Genomic DNA, 23653 nt, shown 5'->3' on the forward strand with positions numbered 1-23653 from the left:
TGCAATCGCAATGTATAGAACATTAATGTTTTCAGATTTTACTCTTTAGAGATACAGCAGGGAAACAGGCCCTTTGCCCCACTTGGTCCGCGGCGACCAGCGAGCACCCCCCTCATCAGCACTATCCGACACACTAGGGACAATTTATAATTTATTAAAGCCAATTAACCTACAAACCTGTCGGGCTTTGCAGTGTGGGAGAAAACCGGGACATCCAGAGAAAACCCCTGTAACACAGGGGGAATGTACAAACTCCACTCAAATAGCACCCAAGATCAAGATTGAACCCGGGTCCCTGGCGATGTAAGGCAGCAACTCTACTGCTGTGTCATTGTGCCACCTGTGGAGTTCCTTGTGACACCTGTTTAATGCAAAATTCTGTTTCTCGACAACTTTTTATGTATGTTGCTGCTTCCCCTTTTGGTTTCAGTTTTAATGACAAGCCTAGAATAGGGTTCCTTTTCAAACGCCTTTCGAATACATATACTAAAACTCTCGTTTGTTTATTCCTGAACTACAACCAAAATGATACACGATAGCACAAAACTTTTCGTCGTCCCTTTGGTGCTAATGTTTGAAATCGGTTATATTTTTAAAGTTATTCACATTTTAAAGTTTAAATCTATCTCCTAGGGAGGGAGGGGGGAGGGAGGGAGGGAGGGAGGGAGGGAGGGAGGGAGGGGGGGTGGAGGGAGGGAGGATAAGGGGGAGGGTGGGGGAAATGGAGTAGGGGGAGGAGATGGGGAGGGGGTGAGGAAGAGGGGAGGGGGAGGGTGGGGGGAGGGGGAAGGGAGGGAGGAGGGGAGGGAGGGGGGTGGGAGGGAGAGGGGAGGGGAAGAGGGGAGGGGGGAGGGGGAGGGGGGAGGAGAGGGTGTTGCACCATTGCAGGAGAGGTTTGGGCCCAACGGGTCCACTTGGTCTAGTATCTATATAAACATCAATTGAATTTGCCTCTATCCTGCTATCGCGTCAAAAAAACTGTATTGTTAGTTAAACACACCATCCACAGCAGCCAGAACTCCCCAGCCACCCTCCATAATGTTTCATTACCCACCTATCTGCACCCATGATCTATTGAAGGAGGCTGCTAGTCTGATGGACCATTGATCAAACTGCCTGTGAGAGGAAACCCTCACATCAATGAGCCTTGCAGTTATTTTCTGCAGGACATTTGAGGAGCACCTGTTTTTGGTTTCTCAATTTCATGCCAGTTACCATATATCTTAGTTTTCACATTCACAATCCCATGTTTAATTTCATCCATAGCCTCTCCTCTCGTCATAAATTCATAGTCATACAGCGCTGAAACAGGCCCTTCGGCCCAACTTGCCCTTGCCGATCAACTTGCCCCATCTACTCTAGGCCCGCCTGCCTATGTTTGGCCCATATCCCTCTAAACCTGTCCTATCCATGTACCTATCTAAATGCTTCTAACAAGTTGCGATAGTACCTGCCTCAACTACCTCCTCTGACAGCTCGTTCCATGCACCCACCACCCTTTGTGTTAAAAAGTTACCCTTCAGGTTCCTATTAAATCTTTCCCCCCTCACCTTAAACCTATGTTCTCCGGTTCTTGAGTCCCTTACTCTGGGTATAGACTGTGCATTTTCCCTATCTATTCTTCTCATTATCTTATACCCCTTTATAAGATGATCCCTTATCCTACTGGGTTCCAAGGAATAAAGTCCAAGCCTGCTCAATGTCTCCCTATAGCTCAGGCCCTCGAGTCCCGGCAACATCCCCATAAAGCTTCTCTGTACCCTTTCCAGCTTGACAACATCTTTCCAATAACATGGTGACCAAGACTCAACACAATACTCTAAATATGGCCTCACCAACGTCTTATATAACTGCACCATGACCTCACAACGTCTATACTGATATCTTCTGATTTTCCTCTGATATCAGTTCGCCTTGCCACTGGCTTTCAACCACCACATTTGAGAATTCACTCTCAAAAAAGCCGCCACCTCACCAGCTTCCTCTTTACCTTTCAAACCCTCCTCAACGCTCTTCGTTCTTATCTAATCGTCTTTGGCTTGGGATCACTATTTCCCACTATGGTTCTGTGAAGGCTTTTAAGATATTTCCCACATGACAAAATGCAAAACGCCGTTGGTGTAGTAAACGTGAAAGAAAAGCTGTGCTACTAACCCAGATTTTCACATCAGATAGGGCAGAAAACTGAGAAAAATAGTTACTCTGCTTACAGCCCACAGTCATTTTCAAGATTTCCTCTCGCTGACTGTTTAATATGGGGGCACACACACACATACATTCAATAACCCATCTACAGACCAGGAAACGCCGTATGACACATATCCTGCCATTAGCAGGAGCAACAGAACTATTGGCATTTTAAAGTGTGGAGTATTTAGCTGCAGCTATTTGGTTCTAAGGTGACTTCTGAGCATACAGTAAAGAAACAAGCAGAAAAGGCAGGCTGGAAAGATGTAGTCATGGGTACAAATGAGACAGAGAGAGAGATGTGGGAAGAAGTGAAGGACATGTAGGCAAGGAACATACTGGGGGAAAAAAGACACATGACAGGCGGGGAACAAAGTCAGCAGTTTCAGTGATAGCGATAGAGGATAGTGTATGTAGTGCACGAGGCTTCAGAGAGTCGGCTTCTCGCTCTGCCAAGTCCATCATGGGCACAGTCCACCCCTGCATCTAAACCATCCACATGAACCACTGCCTCCAAAAGGCGGCATCTGTCATCAAGGGTCCTCACCATCCAGGCCGTGCACTCCCTTTCTGCTAGCATCAGGCAGGAGGTACAGAAGACTAAAGGTCCCACACTGCCAGTTTCAGGAAAGCTCCTTTCCTAGACCCATCAGATTCTTGAACCGACCTGCACAATTGTAATCCTACCTCAGCAACAGAACACAGTAGATCACCTCCAGCACTGCCGTGGATGGTTTCTAATTGTGTATTTTGGAACTAGTGTCTATTTTTGTACAATATTTTAATCTTCACTGTCTTGGAGATAATTAAATGTAATTTACCTACAATCATTGTACCCGAGCCTCATTGTACTTGTGGACATGACAATAAACTTCACCAGTCAAGAGTCAAGAGTTTATTGTTATATATCCCAGATAGAACAATGAAATTCTCACTTGCAGCAGCACAACAGAATATGTAAACATAGTACACTGAAAACAATATAATAAACAAGAAAAATGGTTAGTGTGTGCATATATACACATACTCACACACACACACACACACACACACACACACACACACACACACACACACACACACACGCATATTATGTGTGTGTGTGTGTGCGTGTGTGTGTGCATGTGTGTGCGTGTGTGTGTGTGTGTGTGTGTCCATATGTATGCACATAAAAAATAAACAATAATAGTGCAATAATAACAATAACAGTCTGTGTAGTTCAGAGCTTAATGGAGGTTGTAATGTTTAATAGCCTGGTGGCTGTGGGGAAAAAGCTGTTCCTGAACCTGGACATTACAAGATTTAAGGCTCCTGCACCTTCTTCCCGATGGCTGGGGTGAAATGAGAGTGTGGCCAGGATGGTGTGGGTCTCTGATGATGCTGGCTGCCTTTGTGAGGCAGCGACTCCTGTAAATCTCTTCGATGGTGGGGTGGTGAGAACTTGACTTAACGTGTAAGTCAAGTCAAGTCAAGTCAATTTTATTTGTATAGCACATTTAAAAACAACCCACGTTGACCAAAGTGCTGTACATCAGTTCAGGTACTAAGAACGAACATATAATGACACACAATATATGTGCATAACAGCACATACATAAACAGTTCACAGCGCCCCTCAGAGGGCCTCAAACGCAAGGGGGTAGAAATAGGTTTTGAGCCTGGACTTAAAGGAGTCGATGGAGGGGGCAGTTCTGATGGGGAGAGGGATGCTGTTCCACAGTCTAGGAGCTGCAATCGCAAAAGCACGGTCACCCCTGAGCTTAAGCCTAGACCGCGGGATAGTCAAGTAGCCCCAAGTCGGCCGACCTGGGGGACCTAGAGATAGAGTGGTGGGTTAGAAGATTTTTGATATGGGGGGGGGGGGGGACAAGCCCGTTTAGGGCTTTGTATGTGAATGTGTAAGATGTACGGAAGCTCCCAGCGAGATCAAGAACTGGTGAAGAGGGTGGAGAGAGTCAGTAATGGCGGCGGTCGCTAAACAAAGGGCCGTTTTCAAGATGGCGGCCGGGGAGGAGATGATCAGTGCCGCCAGGACAACGGGCCTTTAAGGACAAGATATGACTGCACTCTTAAGAACTTTGAAACTTTGTGTGTGCCAGAAATGTGAACTGTCTTGTGAACTCTTTTTGTGAACTGTCTCAGAGAAGTCTACTATTACACCACAATCATTGCACTTTTGTACTTATCTATGATTGTGCTTATCTATAACATGATTTTACTGGATTGTATGCAGAACAAAGAATTTCACTGTACCTAGATACATAGGTACATGTGCCTAAAAAGTATTATTATCATCATCATCATCATCAACATCAAGGTGGGATGATGGTATTAAGCATTATATAACAAAGTGAAATAAATTTGCATAACCAACAGTCATCTTTGAAAAGAAATAGTAGAACTCATAATGCTGCTGTGTTACTTTGATTAATAATAACAGCCTGGAAGCACTGAGTCGATGGCAATGCATGGTATTCAGTAATAACCACGCATCCATTCAGTTACATTTCAACCCACACACAGGGCAGGGAAAAGGTCACCTCCTTGGCAACCAACAAGGAGGTGGAGAATATTTGAGACAAAAGTAGAAGTCTCAGTCAAATGACAGTGATGCAGTGGTAGAGTTGCTGCCTTACAGCGCCAGAGACCCGTGTTCGATCCTGACTATGGGTGCAGCCTGTACGGAGCCTATACGTTCTCCATGGGTTTTCTCTGGGTGCTCCAGTTTCCTCCCCACATTCCAAAGATATGCAGGTTTGTAGATTAATTGGCTTCTGTGAATTGTCCCTAGTAGGATAGTGCTAGTGTACAGGGCGATTGCTGGGCAGTGCAGACTCAGTGGGCCGGGGGGCTTGTTACCACACTGTAGCTATACACTAAACTGAAAGGAATGGGTAATTGTGAATGCTAAAAACTGAGGTACTTCTGTTAATGACCTGCTGAGTAATTCCATCATCAAATAAGGGGTCATCTTAACGCTTCTGAACAAACACTGTCAATAATTGCTTACTCTGAATTAATCCTTTGCCCGTAACTCAACATGAAAACTTGAGAATCAAGAACAAAACTTTAAACCTCAAGGTTTTAATTCAATAAGAGTATATCGTTATTTCATATAGTTTCGTTATTCTTTATGCATATTTAATGACATCAATGCAATGTTATTTTTTTCGACCAATATAATTTCAGAATCTGAATCTTCCAATTTTTTATTGATTTTTTTAAGTCATCAGAATTTTAAAAAAACATATTGTAATTTGAAAGTGAAACCTCTTTTAAAATCCTGTATTAATAGGTTTTAATCTATCTGAGAATTAAGAAAAGGATTACACAATTAACCTCATTTTATTGCTGGTTCCTATAACTAGATTAAAAAGTTTCAGAACCAGCAGTTAGTGAGATGGATGCTGTTTTAAAATACAACAATTCTGGTTCAATTGCAGGTCAATGATTGAAAGTTGAATTCAACATCCCAGTGTAGTTGTGCAGCAAGCAAGCTGTATAGTGTAAAGCTTTTTGAGAGCATCACAAAATGCTGGAGTAACTCAGCAGGTCAGGCAGCATCTAGGAGAGAGGGAATGGGTGACGTTTCGGGTCGAGACCCTTCTTCAGACTGAGCATATTGAGAGGGTAGATGACTCCAGATTCTCAATTAGTACGGGTGTCAGTGCTTATGGGGAGAAGGCAGGAGAATGGGGTTGAGAGGGAAAGATAGATCAGTCATGATTGAATGGCGGAGGAGACATGATGGGCCGAATGGCCTAATTCTGCTTCTAGAACCTATGAACATGATTCCAGCATTACTGGGCTGTCGGTCTCAATCCGTTTTTTGTTCCATTGCGGTGGTTATTGTTCTGATCTAAATATATACGAAAAATGACATACTTTGGAAAATGTGCATTCCTGTGAAAATACTATTCTTAAATTTGATCAGAATGACCCCTTTTTTATTGACATTATGCGCATATGAACTGGTTGGTAGTGTGGATTCTGACCTGTGCAACATTGCATTGAAATAATCGTTTGGGTACTCGTGCTTTTTATAGCATACAGGGGAATATTCCCTGCCCCTTGCAGAGAAACACGAATGGCAAGAACTCATCTCGCTGTGATAATGTGTGGGTGAGACAGCGTTCTTGTCAAAGCTGGTCTAACCGCACATGCACGCGTCAGCTTTAGTAAAATCACCAACGTTGGGTTTTTTCCTCCTGTTTCAGTACAGAACTGCGATCTCGGCAGCATGACATATATAATTAAAGCTGTGATGTTCAAACTCTGCATCTTGTTATGTAAAAGTAAGTGACCATATTCTTTCTCAAAATCAGGGGATTGTTTTTCCTTGGAGCAGAGAAGATTAAGGGGAAAATAGATAACATTTTTTTTTAAAGAATGAAAGATTTTAACGTCAGGAGACAATATTTTAAATGGTTGAGGGGCACACAGTCGGAGTGCTGATTTAAGATATGTGCAGGAAGGAACTGCAGATGCTGGTTTTAACCGAAGATAGACACAAAAAGCTGGAGTAACTCAGCTGAGTTACTCCAGCTTTTTGTGCCTATCGCTGATTTAAAATAATTGGTGAAAGATTCCGAGGGGAGTTAAAGGGAACTTTCTTAACACGGTTCAGTATTAAGCCCTGAATCTCGCTGTTTGAAAGCATGTGGCACATACTTTGCCTTATGGAGTACAGCCACATTATTTTACCTGGTTTCTGCTTTCTATACAATTTGATACAAATGCTGCATTTAGTGTTGGCAAAGGCAAAAGATGGTGTGCACGATCGTATCACTTTGTCTACCTGTTGGATAATTAATTATTCGGTATATTTCCGGCTGTATATATATGTATGTATATATATGATATGATATGATAAAACCAGATTAAATCACAGCCGGTGTTTTCGTTGTGCCTTGCAGTCCAGATTGTGACCCCATCGAAAGCCACTGAGACGGTAGAGACGATCAACGCCACCATTGGAGAAGATGTGCTATTTTCTTTGAACTGTACGTCCTGCAAAAATCAATCGATAGAATGGAAGAAAAACGGGTCAATCATTAAAAGTATCATCATGTTCCCTTACAACGAACGCGATCTCACCATCTTTGACGATTACAGCGGACGGGTGAAAGATTTAAAACATGGCTCCTTTTTATTAAGCAACATTCGACTAAATGATACAGGGAGTTACACTGTGACAATGGTAGACGCTGCAGGGCAGGAAATCACAATAACAAAAAAGTTGTTTGTCACTGGTAAGTTTTTCACCTGTTTGGAATAACATTTTTTAAAAAGAGGCTTTGTTTTTCCTGGACTGTCCCAGTAACAGACTTCTATATCCTATTTTGAAAGCAAATGGTCTCAACAATGACCACGTTAAGCATGGAGGAAATACGACGAGAAATCCCAAGGACAACGAAAGTGGGAAATTCAAAGGTGAGTTTATAAGATCATTTATTCAATCTGACTGATGCGGGGTCTACTTTGAATGGTACCGAATTAAGTTTCTCCGAACAATACCGTAGGTAAATGAACATTAGTTTCGTTTAGTTTATTGTCACAGGTACAGTGAAAATCTTTTGTTGTGTGCTAACCAGTCAGCAGAAAGACAAAACATGATTATGATCAAGCCATTTACGCTGGATAGGTACATGATAAGGGAATAACATTTAGTGAAAGGTAAAGCCAGCTGTCCAATCAGGGATAGTCCGAGGGTTACCAAAGAGGTAGGTAGTAGTTCAGCACTGCTCTCTGGTTGTGGTGTTCAAAAAATTATTTAACTGGGATGTTTAAAATGATAACATTATTTGGTGTGGATAAAAAGAGAAGCTTAATCCACTGGAAAAAAGGAATAGGTGATGTTTCGAGCCGAGACCCTTGTTCAGACTGAGAATCAGGGGAGAGGAAAACCAGAGGTATGCCTCATTCTTATCTGGTTTCAAACCTCTAGTTTCCCTCTCCCCTGACTCTCACTCTGAAGAAGGGTCTGAACCTGAAACGTCACCTATTCTTTTTCTCCAGTGATGCTGCCAGTCCCGCTGATTTATTCCAGCACTTTGTGTCTATCTTCAGTGTAAACCACCATCTGCAGTTCCTTCCTGCACAAGCTTTATCCGCTACTGGTTAAACCAACAAGACCATAAAGTCTTATAACTGAGCTTGATTTTATTCAAAATATAACTCGTTTTTATTTAAATCTTATAACTTTACAAGAATGTGCATTAGATTAAGGAGTATTAGCTACAAGGAGAGGTTGCACAGACTTGGAATGTTTTCTCCAGAGCACCAGAGGTTAAGGAGCGTTTTGACAGAAGTATATAAAGTTATGAGAGACACAGATAGCCAGTCAGAAGCTTGGCCCTACCGTAGAGATATCAAAGACTAGAGAGCAAAGTTTGAAACTGAGAGGTACAAAGTTTAGAGGAGATGTGTGGAGCACGTTTTGGGCAGAGGGTGGTGGGTGCCTGTAACACGCTAAGAGGTGTGGGGTCGAGGCAGATACAATAATGGAATTTAAGAGGCTTTTAGATAGGCACATAGGTTAGCTCAGGCACTCAAGTCCTGGCAACATCCTTGTAAATCTGATTTACAATCAGATCAATCTGATTCAGTCACTGGTTCAGTCTGAAGAAGGGTCTCAACCCAAAACGTCACCCATTCCTTCTCTCCAGAGATGCTGCCTGTCCCACTGAGTTACTACAGCATTTTGTGTCTACCTTCGATTTAAACCAGCATCTGCAGTTCTTTCCTACGCATCCTTGGAAATCTTCTCTGCACCCTTTCTAGCTTAACAACATCCAGACAAGTGGAGAGTATTCTGTTATACCCCTGGCTTGAGCCTTGTAGATGTGTAGAAAGGAACTGTAGATGCTAGTATGTAACCAAAGATAGACATAAAGTTCTGGAGTAACTCAGTGGGTTAGGCAGAATCTCTGGAGAAAAGGGATGGGTGACATTTTGGGTCGGGACCCTTCTTCAGATCCTTGTAGATGGTGAACAAACTTTGTGGTGTTAAGAGGAGAGTTACTCTGACCCCTCTGACCCTGGCCACAAACTCTTTGAAGCACTTCCCTCTGGAAGGCGACTCCGGACTTTCAAAGCAGCCACAGCCAGACATACAAAAACAGCTTTTTTCCACGAGTAGTAGCTCTACTCAATAACCAAAGGTCTGTAGTCTCTTTTTGCTTTGGTTTATTTCGCTCATATGTTTAAACTGTAATGTTGTATTCTTAATGTTTTAATATTTCATGCTTTATTCTTAATTGTTTACTGTATGTTCGTGTTGTTACGTGCGAGCGGAGCACCAAGGCACATTCCTTGTATGTGTACATACTTGGCCAATAAACCTATTCATTCATTCATTCATTCATTCATTCATTCATTCATTCAATGTGCATGAAATAGCAACAGTGTTTTATTTGTAAGCTTCCCTGCAGTTGATGTTGTCAAATTGTAAAATCAAAAAAACAGCTATTATTAACTTTGTTTTTTAACAACTAGTTTCGAGAACGTTTGGGGCAGCTCAGTACTGTTGGCCTTGTGATATGCTGAATATGTCATCCCTTTTAGTGCTTTTAAATCATAAAGTTGTACCCGTTGGAAATCTGAAGTAAAAACAGAAAATGTAAGAAACCCTGACCAACTGAATGTTTTCAAGTTTTAAAACATAAAACAGTACAGCATAGGAACAGCCCTTCAGCCCACCAGGTCTGTACCGAACACAATGTTCCAAGACCAACTCTTATCTATCTATATGAAGAAGGGTCTCGACCCGAAACGTCACCCAATCCTTCTCTCCAGAGATGCTGCCTGACCCGCTGAGATACTCTAGCATTTTGTGCCTATCTTATCTAATGCCACTCTCCTATATACCTCCACCAACACTGACCACCCTCTGTGTAAAAAAAAAAGGCTTGTGCTGCACATATCCTTTAACTTTTGCTCCTCTCATCTTAAAGCTATGCCCTCGCTGGAATTTAGAAGATTGAGGGGGGATCTTATAGAAACTTACAAAATTCTTAAGGGGTTGGACAGGCTAGATGCAGGAAGATTGTTCCCGATGTTGGGGAAGTCCAGAACAAGGGGTCACAGTTTAAGGATAAGGGGGAAGTCTTTTAGGACCGAGATGAGAAAGTTTTTTTTCACACAGAGAGTGGTGAATCTGTGGAATTCTCTGCCACAGTGTAGTTGAGGCCAGTTCATTGGCTATATTTAAGAGGGAGTTAGATGTGGCCCTTGTGGCTAAAGGGATCAGGGGGTATGGAGAGAAGGCAGGTATGGGATACTGAGTTGGATGATCAGCCATGATCATATTGAATGGCGGTGCAGGCTCGAAGGGCCGAATAGCCTACTCCTGCACCTGTTTTCTATGTTTCTATGTTTCTATGTTTACTATTTGATATTTCCAACCTGGGATAAAGGTCTGACTGTCTACTCTATCTGTGCCTCTCATAATTTTATATATCTAGTCTCCCCTCAACCTCCGGTGTTCCAGAGAAAATAATCCGATTGTCTCCTTGCCGCCAATACGCCCTAATCCTGTTTTTTAATGTTAGGGTGTATTTTTTTAATGTATAAAATAATAAGATCATTATCATCATCTGGTTTATACGTTACTGAACCAAAGCAAGATTTCTCAGATATAAGATCCAAAATATTTGGAAGCTTCTAAAGATGTTTCCAAGTCTTCAGTCTGTACTTTTGCTTTGACATTTACATTGCTAACTACATGAAAATCGCTATTATTTTCTTAATTTACATTAATTTCACTAAAATAGACACAAAAACCTGGAGTAACTCAGCGGGACAGGCAGCATCTCTGGAGAGAAGGAATGGGTGACGTTTCGGGTCGAGATCCTTCTTCACTAATATATGAGAGTGTCTTGAAGCTATTTTCAAAATATAACAAAATCGGTGTTGGTTGCATTATCTGAGCTATACATCCTGAAAAACATGCATGGCAAATTGACACAGACCGTGGTAGACAGGTTTGAGAAAGTAGAATCTCCACAAGCAATGCTTGCGACGGCTAAAATAGACATAGAGTTGATAGAAAGTATTTGAACATGAGGCCATCCAATCTATCTTGCTTATGCCAGCGTAAAAGAACTATCCACTCTAATCCCACCTTCCAGCATCAGATCGGTAGCCCTGTACATCACAACTTTTCAAATGCAATTCCAAGTACCTTTAAAAGCTGAGAGTGTTTCTGCGTTGACTATCCTTTCCATCAGTGAGTTCCAGTCTCTGGTTGCATTTTCTCTCATTTCTTCTCTGTCCCTTCATATAATGACTTTAAAATTATATCCATTGATTTTTGAACCTCTCCTTAGTCTAGTACATTTTGCTATCTTTTATCACAAAGTCCTTCGTAATTTTATGTACTTGAATTACCTCCCATGAAAGCGGCTCTACCTTAGCCGATCTTTCCTTTTAACTACAACTTTCCAGTCCTGGTGACATTTTTTGTCAATCTTTGCAAAGTTTTAAGAAGATGTGCAAGGCAAGTTTTTTTTTTACACTGGCAAGTTTTTTTTTTACACTGGCAAGTTTATTTTTAGTGCCTGGAACTCGCTGTCGGGGGTGGTGGTGCAGGCAAATAGGAGACATTAAGAGTCTTTTGGATAGACATATGGATATGCAGGAGAGATGGAGATACAGTATGTATTGTGCAGGTAGATAAGAGATGGTCTTGGCATTATGTTCGGCACAGATATTGTGGGTCAAAGGGCCTGCTCTTGTGCTGTACTGTAAGAACTGAACACTGCAAGGGCCAGGAAGCGAGCGGGTAAGATCATCTCTGACCCCTCTCACCCTGGCCACATCTCTGACCCCTCTCACCTTTGAAGCACTCCCCTCTGGAAGGCGACTCCGGACTGCCAAAGCAGCCACACCCAGACATAAAAACAGCTTTTTTCCGCGAGTAGTAGCTCTACTCAATAACCAAAAGTCTGTAGTCTCTTTTTGCTCTGGTTTATTTCACTCGCATGTTTAAACCGTATGTTGTCTTCCTAATGTTTTAATGTTTTATGTTTGATTCTTACTTGTTTACTGCATGTTCGTGTTGTTACTTGCGAGCGGAGCACCAAGGCACATTCCTTGTATGTGTACATACTTAGCCAATAAACTTATTCATTCACAAAATGCTGGAGTAACTCAGCAGGTCAGGCAGCATCTTGGGAGAGAAGGAATGGGTGACGTTTCGGGTCGAGACCCTTCTTCAGACTTATTCATTCATTCATTCATTCATTCATTCATTCATTCATTCATTCATTCATTCATACTGTTCTATGTTCTATCTCCTCTGCATGTTCTCCAGTACAATTATATCTCTCCTGTAAGGTAATGACAAGAATTGCCTGCAATATTCAAGCTCTATTCTAACTAACATTGTATAGAATTATTTCATAACTTTCATGTTCTTATATTATAGGCCATGATAAATGAAGTAAAGTATCCAGTTTGCCTTTTTAATTCTATTATTGACCTGTCCTGTTACCTATAAAGATCTGTGAACCTAACTCTCCATAGTCTTTTAGTACTTCTCCAGAATTAAACAATTCCTTCACAATACTCAATGTCCCCCTATTTATTGTACATTACCCTGCTGTATAACACCTCTATAAATGGAAAATTTCACATTTCCCAGATTCAAATCCATTATATTTCATCCGTATATTCCAGCAGAATGCAACTTCCATCCTCACTGCTGACGACACGGATGGTTATTGTATCATCTGCAAACTTCGCTGTCTTGCCCCTCTTGTAACTTGAGTAGTTGAATTCAGGTAACTCCCAAATATTACTTTAAGATAGGTCAAGAAAATCCATCAAGAAGTCATTAATATAAGCTGAGAAAATAAATTTTGATAAGTTCGTAAGGGATAGGAGAAGAATTGGGCTATTCGGCCCATCAAGTCTGCTCCGTCATTTAATCATGGCTGATCTATCTTTCCCTCCTAACCCCATTCTCCTGCCTTCTCCCCATAAGCATGGTGCTGTTTAATTTATACCAAACCGCATATTAATCCAAAAATTCAAAATTCAGTTTGACGTAGTTCTGAAAATTGCAATAATAAATCAACATTTGATAAGATGTCTTTTTTCCATCACTGGCTTTCTACACATGCAACATGGATAGAGATATATAAATAAGTTTCTTTCATTGGTAAAAGTAAGTTACAAAATGGAAAAGACCCTGACCTGAAAAGTCACCTTTCCATGTTCTCTGGAGATGCTGCCTGACCTGTTAATTTGCACCAGCACCTTGTGTCCTTTTTTTCAAAACGTAAAGGTTTCTTTTAACAGTCCTTCCAGAAACCCCATTTAAAATAGTTAAAACTTTCAAATAATTTTCTGATCCAACTAGTTTTAATAACAAAATTTGACTGTAGCTGTTATCCAAAGTAGAAATGCAGTTCATGTGCAGAAAGGAACTGTAAAGATAGACACAAAGTGCTGGATTAACTCAGCGGGTCAGGCAGCATGCAGCAGCTGCCTGACCCAATGAGTTACTCCAGCACTTTGTGTCTATCTTACAAATGGGGCTTAGTTCTGCTCCATTCCTTCCTTCAATTTGGAACGGTCTTGGGATATGAGGACAAAATGTCTTCTGTTTTCCTTCGCTTTTAGCTAAGGCAGTTAGGTGAAATATGACAGAGGATCGTCAGACCAATTATAAAAATAATTATATACAAAACCAGTGAATCAGAAGTTCTTTACCTATTTTAGAGCGCTGAGTCCTGTATATTCGCAGCTGAGATAGATAGTAATCTAATCAGTAAAGGATTCAAGGGTTATCATATCATATCATATATATACAGCCGGAAACAGGCCTTTTCGGCCCTCCAAGTCCGTGCCGCCCAGTGATCCCCGTACATTAACACTATCCTACACACACTAGGGACAATTTTTACATTTTTACATTTACCCAGCCAATTGTCAGATCATTCATTATCTTTTTGAATAGTGTAACAGCCTCAGGGCTGAATGGCCTGCCAAGTCTCATGGTCGTTTGCTCTTGGTATGATCAGGCTAATATACACCAACAATAAAATATGCTTTCGGAGTTCACAAATTCACACGTACTTAGGGTATTGTTAAAATGAAATTGTTATAACATATTCACTTGGTTTCAATGTTTCACGGGGACAATAAATGAACGAGTCATAGGTTGTTTCCACCATTAAAGAAAATATAAAGAGTCTTTGCCATTCTTTGAATGAGAGGAAGCATTTCTTAATCATTTTGGCACTTTATTTTCATCTTGATAATAGGATGCTATTTATAACTGTTCCACTTAAGATCACCCACTTCCTTGGATGTCATTTGGTAGGACTCCCGAAACGAAGCTGATAAAAAAAAATTTGCATCACTTTCTGGAAAAGCATTGCTGGAGTTTCAGATTTACTCATTTAGCCCTTAGGCACGCTATCTGCTTTGTTTCCATTGACATTGAATTTTGTATCTCCCCATAGCCATTATCATTGGTGTCAGTCTGCTTGGAACAATTGTAATCTGTGTCACACTTTCATACTTCATATGGAGAAGACTGCAGAAAAATACAGAGACTGGTGAGCCTTTCCAAACATATATAATGCACTATGACATAATAATTTGTTTATATGGTAACATTTTTGAAATAATTTGTAAATCTAGTTTTACGCATTTGTGATGTGAGAGCACATAGTAATGATATGCAAATTTCTTTAAGTCTTGTGGAAGTAGGAGGGTTTCATAACTTCCTTTATTGATTTCTATTTCCACTGTTCGCTCATCAGTTTGGAGGTGGGACAATAAGGTGGCCGCCAACCTTGATTTTGATCTCAGCTAAGAATGTGGTTGTACATCTGTATAGGGTTGCCGTGGCCCTACGGCTATATTGTGAGATGTTAGGGAGAACACCACAAATTAAACAATTATTTGTTGACTCTAAATGGGGAATACATAGCACAGACTAGAGTGTGTATTTGCCACATGAGTGGCAAGGGTGGGGGAAAGAATTGTGTGATTTGTGCAAACAGTTTTGAATGTATGTATAGCCTCTGAGAATGTCGGATGTAGTTTTAGACAATAGGCAATAGACAATAGGTGCAGGAGTAGGCCATTCGGCCCTTCGAGCCAGCACCGCCATTCAATGTGATCATGGCTGATCATTCACAATCAGTACCCCGTTCCTGCTTTCTCCCCATACCCCCTGATTCCGCTATCTTTAAGAGCTCTACCTAGCTCTCTCTTGAAAGCATCCAGAGAATTGTCCTCCATTTTGTAAGGACCATGTATTGTGTATATTTATTTCTCGAATAAAGTCTATTTTGAAATAAAACAAGTTTTAAAAATAGATTGTGGATTTGCAAATAGAGTCTGGAGAAGGGTTCTTGTCACTGTTCATCCCGAATAGCTCCATAACAGCGGACGCTCTGATTTATGGACTGTACCCAGGGATACATTCAGAGTCGGATGTCACACGCTGTTAGAAGGTCATCAACTTGGTCAAAGACCCTCTTTGGTCTTCACAAAACTTGTTGACCATCCAGCAGAGCGAGATGTCCATCAGGGAATGTTACCAACTGGCCCGCTGCAGACTGCAGGAGTATGTGATGAGGGACGCACTTACATTGTTGCGAAAAGCACTTACAGATCGCTGTGAGAAGCACTTAGTGACTGAAAATGTTGCGAAAAAAGCACTTATTGAACCTACATTTTTAAAGTAGTATTTATTTATTGCAAGTCACTTAACGTACACAGATCAGCATAGGGCCCCTATGCTCGTGGGCCCCCGGGCAAGTGCCCATCAGGCCCACGCGTTAAGACGGCCCTGGGGGGAGGACCACAGTCTAGGGTCCTTCCGCTGCTGCACATTGGGGGGCAGGGTGTGGTGAAGACACCCCTCAAAAAGGAAAAGGATATTGTAGCGACCATAGAGAATGGTCCAGGTCGTCGAACCCTCAGATTGGCCAGCGAGGTCACGTGTGAACGCGACCATGGGGATTGGTCCAGGGAGCGACATCGCTGATTGGCCAGCGTGGTCATGTGCGCTTTTGGCGCCCGAAATGTTCAGTTCGGCGAAGTCTTCGAAGAAGACAGTAAGTTTTTGATGGTTGTCCTTTACCTTGTTGTTTAACTCTGTATTCGAATATTGCGGCTGCAATAAACTTCTTCTACAACCAACAAGTTTTCGGACTCGCCATAATATCACCTGCAGCCTGGTTCAGCAACTCTAACATCCAGGAACATAGGAGATTACATAAAGTTGTGGATACTGTCCAGTCCATCACGAGTACTGACCTTCCACCATCGAAGGGATCTACAAGAGGTGCCACCTCAAAAAGGCAGCCAGCATCACGAAGGACCCGCACCAGCCGGGCAACTCTCATTTCAGTCCTGCTATTGAGAAGGTGGGAGAGGGATTTGAAAATTGTAACATGCAGGTTTAGAAACAACTTCTTCCCGATAACCATCAGACTATTGAACACTGCGAATGATATTGTAATTTCAAATGATATTGGTCCTGAAGATGAACTTGGTTTCCACTTTGAAATCTAGATGTGAAGAGAATGATTACAATGAATTTCATGATTGTTATCATTTTTATTGCAGATGGTCGAGGTGTGAAGAGGAACGAGAACCCAAACAGTAATGTTCCAGAGATTGTTTATTCAACCTATGTTGGTGCCTTTGTTAACTATGGGAAGTCATATCAAACAACTTCTTTGGATCGAACATGACATGACAAGAAATCTACTGTGAAAATTATTTGATGAACTCGTCTGTTATTTAAAAGAGCACAGCAGAACCTCTGAGCATATTTGGACTCCTGTTATCCATCTTGTTAGTTACTCTGTACAGATTTGTGTTGTGGGGTGGCTTAAATATAAGCACATCTTCCTGCCCAGCACCCACCTATGAATGGATCCATCACCGTCCCAAAACACCATGATTCAAAATATTTGTCAAATGTGCAACAAGTCAGCCAGAAGGACACCTGCTAAAGGGATAACTTTCTCTTCAGCAGTTCCGGCCAGCAATATCCAGAGCGCTGAGATGAACACAGTGTGCCTGTTTGAATGGGCCCATTTTTAACTGGTGTACTGCACACACAGGGGGTTATTTTTATTCTAAATCCACCCGGAGAAGAAATCAGTGCGGTCAGATCAGCACTGACCAGCATTTTGAATCTTGTCATAAAGTCAATGGTAAGTAGGACTGGATGAAGAGTTGTCAGCTCACAAGAGGATGCCTAAGGAAACATTAAATTGGTGCTTCCTTCTGCTGTAAGTAACACTACCCGTTTATAGCTGAAGTCAAATATTTACCAGCACAGAACATGTTCATTTAAACAGGCAGTCTGTGCATTGATTTATTTATATTGCCTTTCTACAGAGCTGATTTTAGAGTCATAGTCATAGTCATGATACAGTGTGGAAACAGGCCCTTCGGCCCAACTTGCCCACACCTGCCAACATGTCCCAGCTACACTAGTCCCACCTGCCAGCATTTGGTCTATATCCCTCCAAACCTGTCCTATCCATGTATCTGTCCAACTGTTTCTTAAACGTTGGTTTAGTCCCAGCCTCAACTACTTCCTCTGACAGTTTGTTCCATACACACTCCACACTTTGTGTGAAAAGGTTACCCCTCAGATTCATATTAAATCTTTTCCCCTTCACCTTAAACCTATGTCTTCTGGTCCTCGATTCACCGACTCGGGGCAAGAGACTGTGTGCATCAACCCGATCAAGTCCTCTCATGATTTCAGTGGGGGTCACAATTGCTGCAGCCTCAGTTGTCTTTGCAGTTGGGAACCTTGTGGTTAGCATTGGAGAACGTATTTTGAGCTATCTATTTTCAATCAGGGATGGAGACATCTGATTAATTTTACTGATTGCATGCCTCCTTATCACCTTTCCCTCAGCTAACAACAATCCATTCTACATTTCCTTAACTTCGCCTGCTTTGATATGTCGTTTTCACACCTTACCCCTCCATAGGTAAGACTCCCTGTCCCCTGACTGTCTGAAGAAGGGTTCCGACCCGAAATGTCACCCATTCCTTTTCTCCATAGATGCTGCTGAGTTACTCCAGCATTTTGAGTCTATCTTTGAGGGGAAGGGAACTGGTCAGTGATCTTTCAGTGTCAGGTAATATTGCAAAGTCATGAAGGAGGTTGCTTTCGTTGAGCTCTCGAGTTGAATTTGTGAAGAAATTGCACATTTAAAATTCAAACCGCTGATTAAATGATGGAGTCCTAAATGCACCACTTAAATTAAAATGTTTAGATTTGATGCCTGTTCACATGTAATATATTTTTCTCACTGAATTTGATATTGTTGATGTTACCTTAGAACAATGAACTGTCTTGTGACACACAGAAATATAATATTGCCTTATCATGGCTGTTAGAAATACTGCAAACACTGCAAACAAATACTGTAAACAAAATGTAAAGATACAATGCTGAAATTGAACTTGTTATGCACACTAAAATATTCAACTAGGTGGAACAAATTGTGACTACATTTAAAATGGTGCATAATGTGCAAAATAAAATGGGATATTCTTATTTTTATTGGTAGTTAACTGTGTGTTGTGTTATGAGATCTCTTATTTTGAAATATAAAGCAACACACCTGTTTAAACCGCGATTAACACTTTCCAGTTTACACACTAGTTACAAGATACAATAGAACTTTAGTGGCACACACAACCGCAGCAGTGTATGTGTAAATTGTCCCTAGTGTGTGTAGGATAGTGTTAATGTGCGGGGATCGCTGGTCGGTGCAGACTCGGTGGGCCAAAGGGCCTGCTTCTGCGTTGTATCTTTAAAGTAAACTAGATTCTACCACTCACTGACACATCAGGAATAATTTAATATTACAACACTGGAGTCATAAGAGGCTGCAAATGTTGGAATCTTGAGCAAAGCATAAAGTCCGGGAGGAACTCAGCAGGTCAGACAGCAACTATTGAGGAAATCGACGGACACCATTTAGGGTTGGGACCTTCTTCAGACAGTCTGAAAATGGTTCCCGACCTGATTCTGACGAAGGTTGTCCATCCATATGCACCCTAACCTGCTGAGGTCTTCCAGCAATCTGTGTTTTGAACATAACAGACTTGATGTCCTCGGAATGTGAAAGGAAACTTAGGCACTCTGAGGAAACCCTTGTGGTTAAAAGAAGATTTGCAAACTCCCACACAGACAGCACCAGAGGTGAGGATTTAACCCGGGTCACTGTATCTATGAGGCAGCAGCTCTACCAGCTGCCAAACTGTGTTGCCTATTTGATCATGCATGCCCATTAACACCTTCAGGTTTCTCTTACCAGCCACCTGCACTCAGGGTAATTTACATTAACCACCTACCGAATTAGGTCTTTGGGACGTGGGAGGAATGGACCACCCAGGAAAACCCAAGAAACCACAATGAATAAATATACATGCTCCAGATAGACAGCATTGGTGGTCAGACCAAAACAAAGGCAACTGCTGCTGCTAAATCAATGCACTACCAAGAACACTACTGAATTGTCATAACCAATATATTGTTATGGTTAAGATACTCTTTACTTTTGAATTCTCTTCCCGTACCGAGGAACTTATATTCCCGTTTTAATAGTCTTCTCAATGACTTCTACCACGTTCAGAATCTTATATAAATAACGTCGCTAGGTCTCCTCATTTCCCTGCTTTAAACTTTAAATTTAAACTACACCTGCTTTAAAATTGTGCCAGTTAGTTTGTAATTGCTCTTTTTATTGTTCTGACTAAAATGAATCCTTTCAAAATTAATCATTCACACCTCTAGATTAAATTGTACGTTATGTTCCTGTTCATTTCTGTGGTCTGTTTATGACATTTGCCGTGTTCACAAACTTTAAAATTCTCCCCTTTCTATCCAAATATAAGTTTTTAACATATATATTTTGAAAAGCTCTACATATCTAAAAAGGATCAATACACTTGCTTCCATTTTTCTAAATCAGCATCGATAATTTCCTTTCTCAAACTACAATGCATCTATTGTTCCCTCCTGTCTTTGATAAACATGTACGGCAATTCTTTTATCACAATACAATACATTGTCTTAAAATGGTTGGTTTTGTTAATTTTTGTTTAAATAATTTTATCCTTTCACAATTATTCATATGGCTTACTGCATGAAATACTCCAAGCCTGAGATCTCGCGATGCTTTTACATTGCAAGATGATGAAATTGGAAAGGTGCCAAGGCTAAAGTAGAATCCACTACTTGGAATGACTCCACCATAGCTACAACAGGAAGTGGGTGGTCAATGAACAGGATGGATGTGTTACTTTACACTGGAGCCACTCCCCTGAAGGATATGGTCAGAATGTGCTGCAGTTAAAAAATTATAAATGTTCTATTTTCCGGCTCCAATTAACTTGACACTTTGTCCGTAGCTTCCTCATTACCTAATCTTTCCTAAACCATCAAATTGCAAGGATACTCAAATATATTATTTTCGTTACACCCATATATAGTCATAATTGTCCAAGGTCTATTGTTGCAAGCAATCCTGTCTTGTACCAGGTACCGTCATATTAGTCAAAACATGTACCCTATCAAATTTTTTTTATTGGTTATCCATTCGTGTGATTAGATGAATGAATATTCCTGATTTCACTAAGACTTGTTTTCCTGCACAGTACTCCAATTAACTGCTTCAGAAGAATTAACCTCTTCTGCTGCATCTCTGATCAGTCTGGCTATTCAGTCACATGCTCTCAATTGCAAACTGGTCATCTGACGAGATTTCTCACACGTCAGATGGTGGCAACATCCATTTTTATCAGTATTATACTGAAACCTAAGACTCCAAAGACATAGAGGTTTGTAGGTTAATTGGCTTGGTATAAATGTAAATTGTCCCAAGTGTGTGTAGTATAGCGTTAGTGTGTGTGGATCCTGGTTGGTGCTGACTCGATGGGCCGAAGGGCCTGTTTCCGCGCTGTATCTCTAAACTAAACTGAACTAATAAGAAATACTTTACTTTAGATTTTAGAGATACAGCATGGAAACAAGCCTTTCGGCCCACTGAGTCTGCACTGACCAGCGGTCCCCACACACTAATGCTATCCTACACACACTGGGGACAATTTACATTTATACCAAGCCAATTAACCTACAAACCTGTACATCTCTGGAGTGTGGGAGGAAACCGAAGATCTCGGAGAAAACCCATGCAAGTCACGGGGAGAACGTACAAACTCCGTACAGACAGCACCCAGAAGCAGGATTGAACCTGGGTCCCTAGCGCTGTAAGGCAGCAACTCTACCACTGTGCCACCGTGCCACCCAAATAAAGATTTTTTTTTTCCCAGTGCAAACAAAGTGATCCTCTCCACACTACAGTCTCTAACACCAGGCCACAATCATCTAGAAGTTGCAAAAACAATCCCCTCACTTGCTGCTTTGTAAGTCCCTGTGCAGTAAATATAACATAGATAAGAATTAGTCCTTGTTCTTATTACTCTAATGGCTTGCTGCAATGTCTACCATTCTAAGGAGTGGAATTTCATTTTTAAAAACTTCACAAAAAAAGACTTGCACAATCCTACACACTCGGACAAGTTACAATTTCCAGAAGCAAATTAAACTACCAAACTGTACGTCTTTGGAGTGTGGGAGGAAATCGGAGCACCTGGGGAAAACCCATGCAGCGACAGGGGGAATGTATAATCTCCGTACAGACAATCCTCTTAGTCAGGATTGAACCCAGGTCTCCGGCGCTGTAAGGCACCAACTCTTACCATTGTGCTACCCCCTATGATTTGTGACTCAAGACAGAAGTCAGGTCCAAACACATCCATGTTATTTCTGCCCTGGGTTTTATTGCTATTTCCAGTACATTTCTGAAAATGCAAGAGTCACATTTGCTCTGATTGAGTACTGGGCTAACTAAGAAATGCTTCTCTTGTGGTTACAACTTGTAGAAAAGAATTGCCATTTGGTAAATGACAAAACTGATATTGAGTCAGGCCACATTTACGTTGCTAGCAATGGTTGAATGACTGAAATGTGTGTCAACAATATATATTGGCCATAAGATGCCAAATTAAATTTCTGAACTCTGGAAATTACAATAGTAATAAATTCAAAGACAAACCTTGTAATGGCTCTTCATTAATGACTAATTCTTAAGTAAATAGGAAATAATAAGTCAATGGAAAAATAATAATTACCCACAAGTGATGATCAGTTGGAAAATAAGAAACTAGGATTAGAAATCGGCCAGCTATCACTTTCGAAATAATCACCATTAGTGGGTAGTCATTATTTTCTGTTGACGTATTATTTCCTATTTATTTCAATGGATGTGGAACACAAAAGTAAATGCTGATCTGTCTGAAATATTACCATTTTTGGTTAGAAGTCTTCCTCATATCTCTATATTCGTCTGTGGTTCTGACTGAACATCAATAGATATTTCTTTTATTTTGATATGATGTGCTTTAGAATAGTGACAAGAAATAAAATCCTATGCTGAAATACTAGGTTTTATGAGTACCAGGTTGTTAAATTAATGTCTTTAAAATCAAGTCTCTGCTACCCATCATTTTCAAATCAGTTATTGAAATGGGAAGAGAAGACACTAATTAATTAATATCATCACAAAATGTGACAAAGTATGCATATAGATGAGTTTGCCAAGTACATGATCTTCTTCCAGTCATGTTGGTTTAAACACTCATAAAACTGCCTGTTGTAATGAAATACCATAATATTCAGGTACTAAATATTAAGAAAGCAAAACAATCTGAAAACACTATTGTGCCTCAAGAACAACTTTGAAGGCAGAATTTTCTCAAAATGATGATGATAATAATAATAATAATGCATTACATTTATATAGCGCTTTTCATATACTCAAAGACGCTTTACAAGGATTTAGAGAACATAGGGAAGTGAATAAATAGATAAATAAGTAAACGAACAGAGAAAGGAGACAGAAGGTGAGGTGACCGTCAGTGGTTGAAGGCAGTACTGAACAGGTGAGACTTCAGTGATGTTTTGAATGTGGTGAGTGTGGAGGAGTCTCTGACGGTTTGGGGTAGTGAGTTCCATAGGGTTGGAGCAGCGATGGAGAAAGCCCTGTCCCCCCAGGATCTGAGTTTGGTCCTGATGTGGGGGGATGGGAGATTGGCAGCAGCTGAGCGGAGGGTGCAAGTGGGAGTGTGCCTGTGGAGGAGGTCGGTCAGGTAGGATGGGGCCAGGTTATGGAGGGCTTTGTAGGTCATGAGGAGGATTTTGTACTGGATTCTCTGGGGGATGGGGAGCCAGTAGAGTTTGTAAAGGACGGGGGTGATATGGTCACGGATCGGGGTGTGGGTGAGTAGACGGGCAGCGGAGTTTTGAATGTATTGAAGTTTACTGATGATTTTTGAGGGTGCGCCATAGAGGAGGCTGTTGCAGTAGTCCAGACGGGAGGTGATGAAGGCGTGGATG

The 23653-nt window shown here is 41.2% G+C and overlaps 1 protein-coding gene across 1 annotated transcript; it reads left to right on the plus strand.

Moving 5' to 3' along the window:
• The first annotated feature begins 6425 nt into the window (after positions 1 to 6425).
• On the plus strand, positions 6426 to 18615 carry LOC144598572 (uncharacterized). The gene is made up of 5 exons (XM_078408754.1): positions 6426 to 6482; positions 7104 to 7439; positions 7537 to 7620; positions 14661 to 14756; positions 16783 to 18615. The coding sequence occupies exons 1-5, from the start codon at positions 6428 to 6430 to the stop codon at positions 16908 to 16910; spliced, it is 699 nt and encodes a 232-aa protein (XP_078264880.1). The 5' UTR covers positions 6426 to 6427; the 3' UTR covers positions 16911 to 18615.
• The last annotated feature ends 5038 nt before the right edge of the window (positions 18616 to 23653 follow it).

This window comes from Rhinoraja longicauda, chromosome 12, assembly GCF_053455715.1.
Source record: "Rhinoraja longicauda isolate Sanriku21f chromosome 12, sRhiLon1.1, whole genome shotgun sequence".
In the NCBI taxonomy this organism is placed as follows: Eukaryota; Metazoa; Chordata; class Chondrichthyes; order Rajiformes; family Arhynchobatidae; genus Rhinoraja; species Rhinoraja longicauda.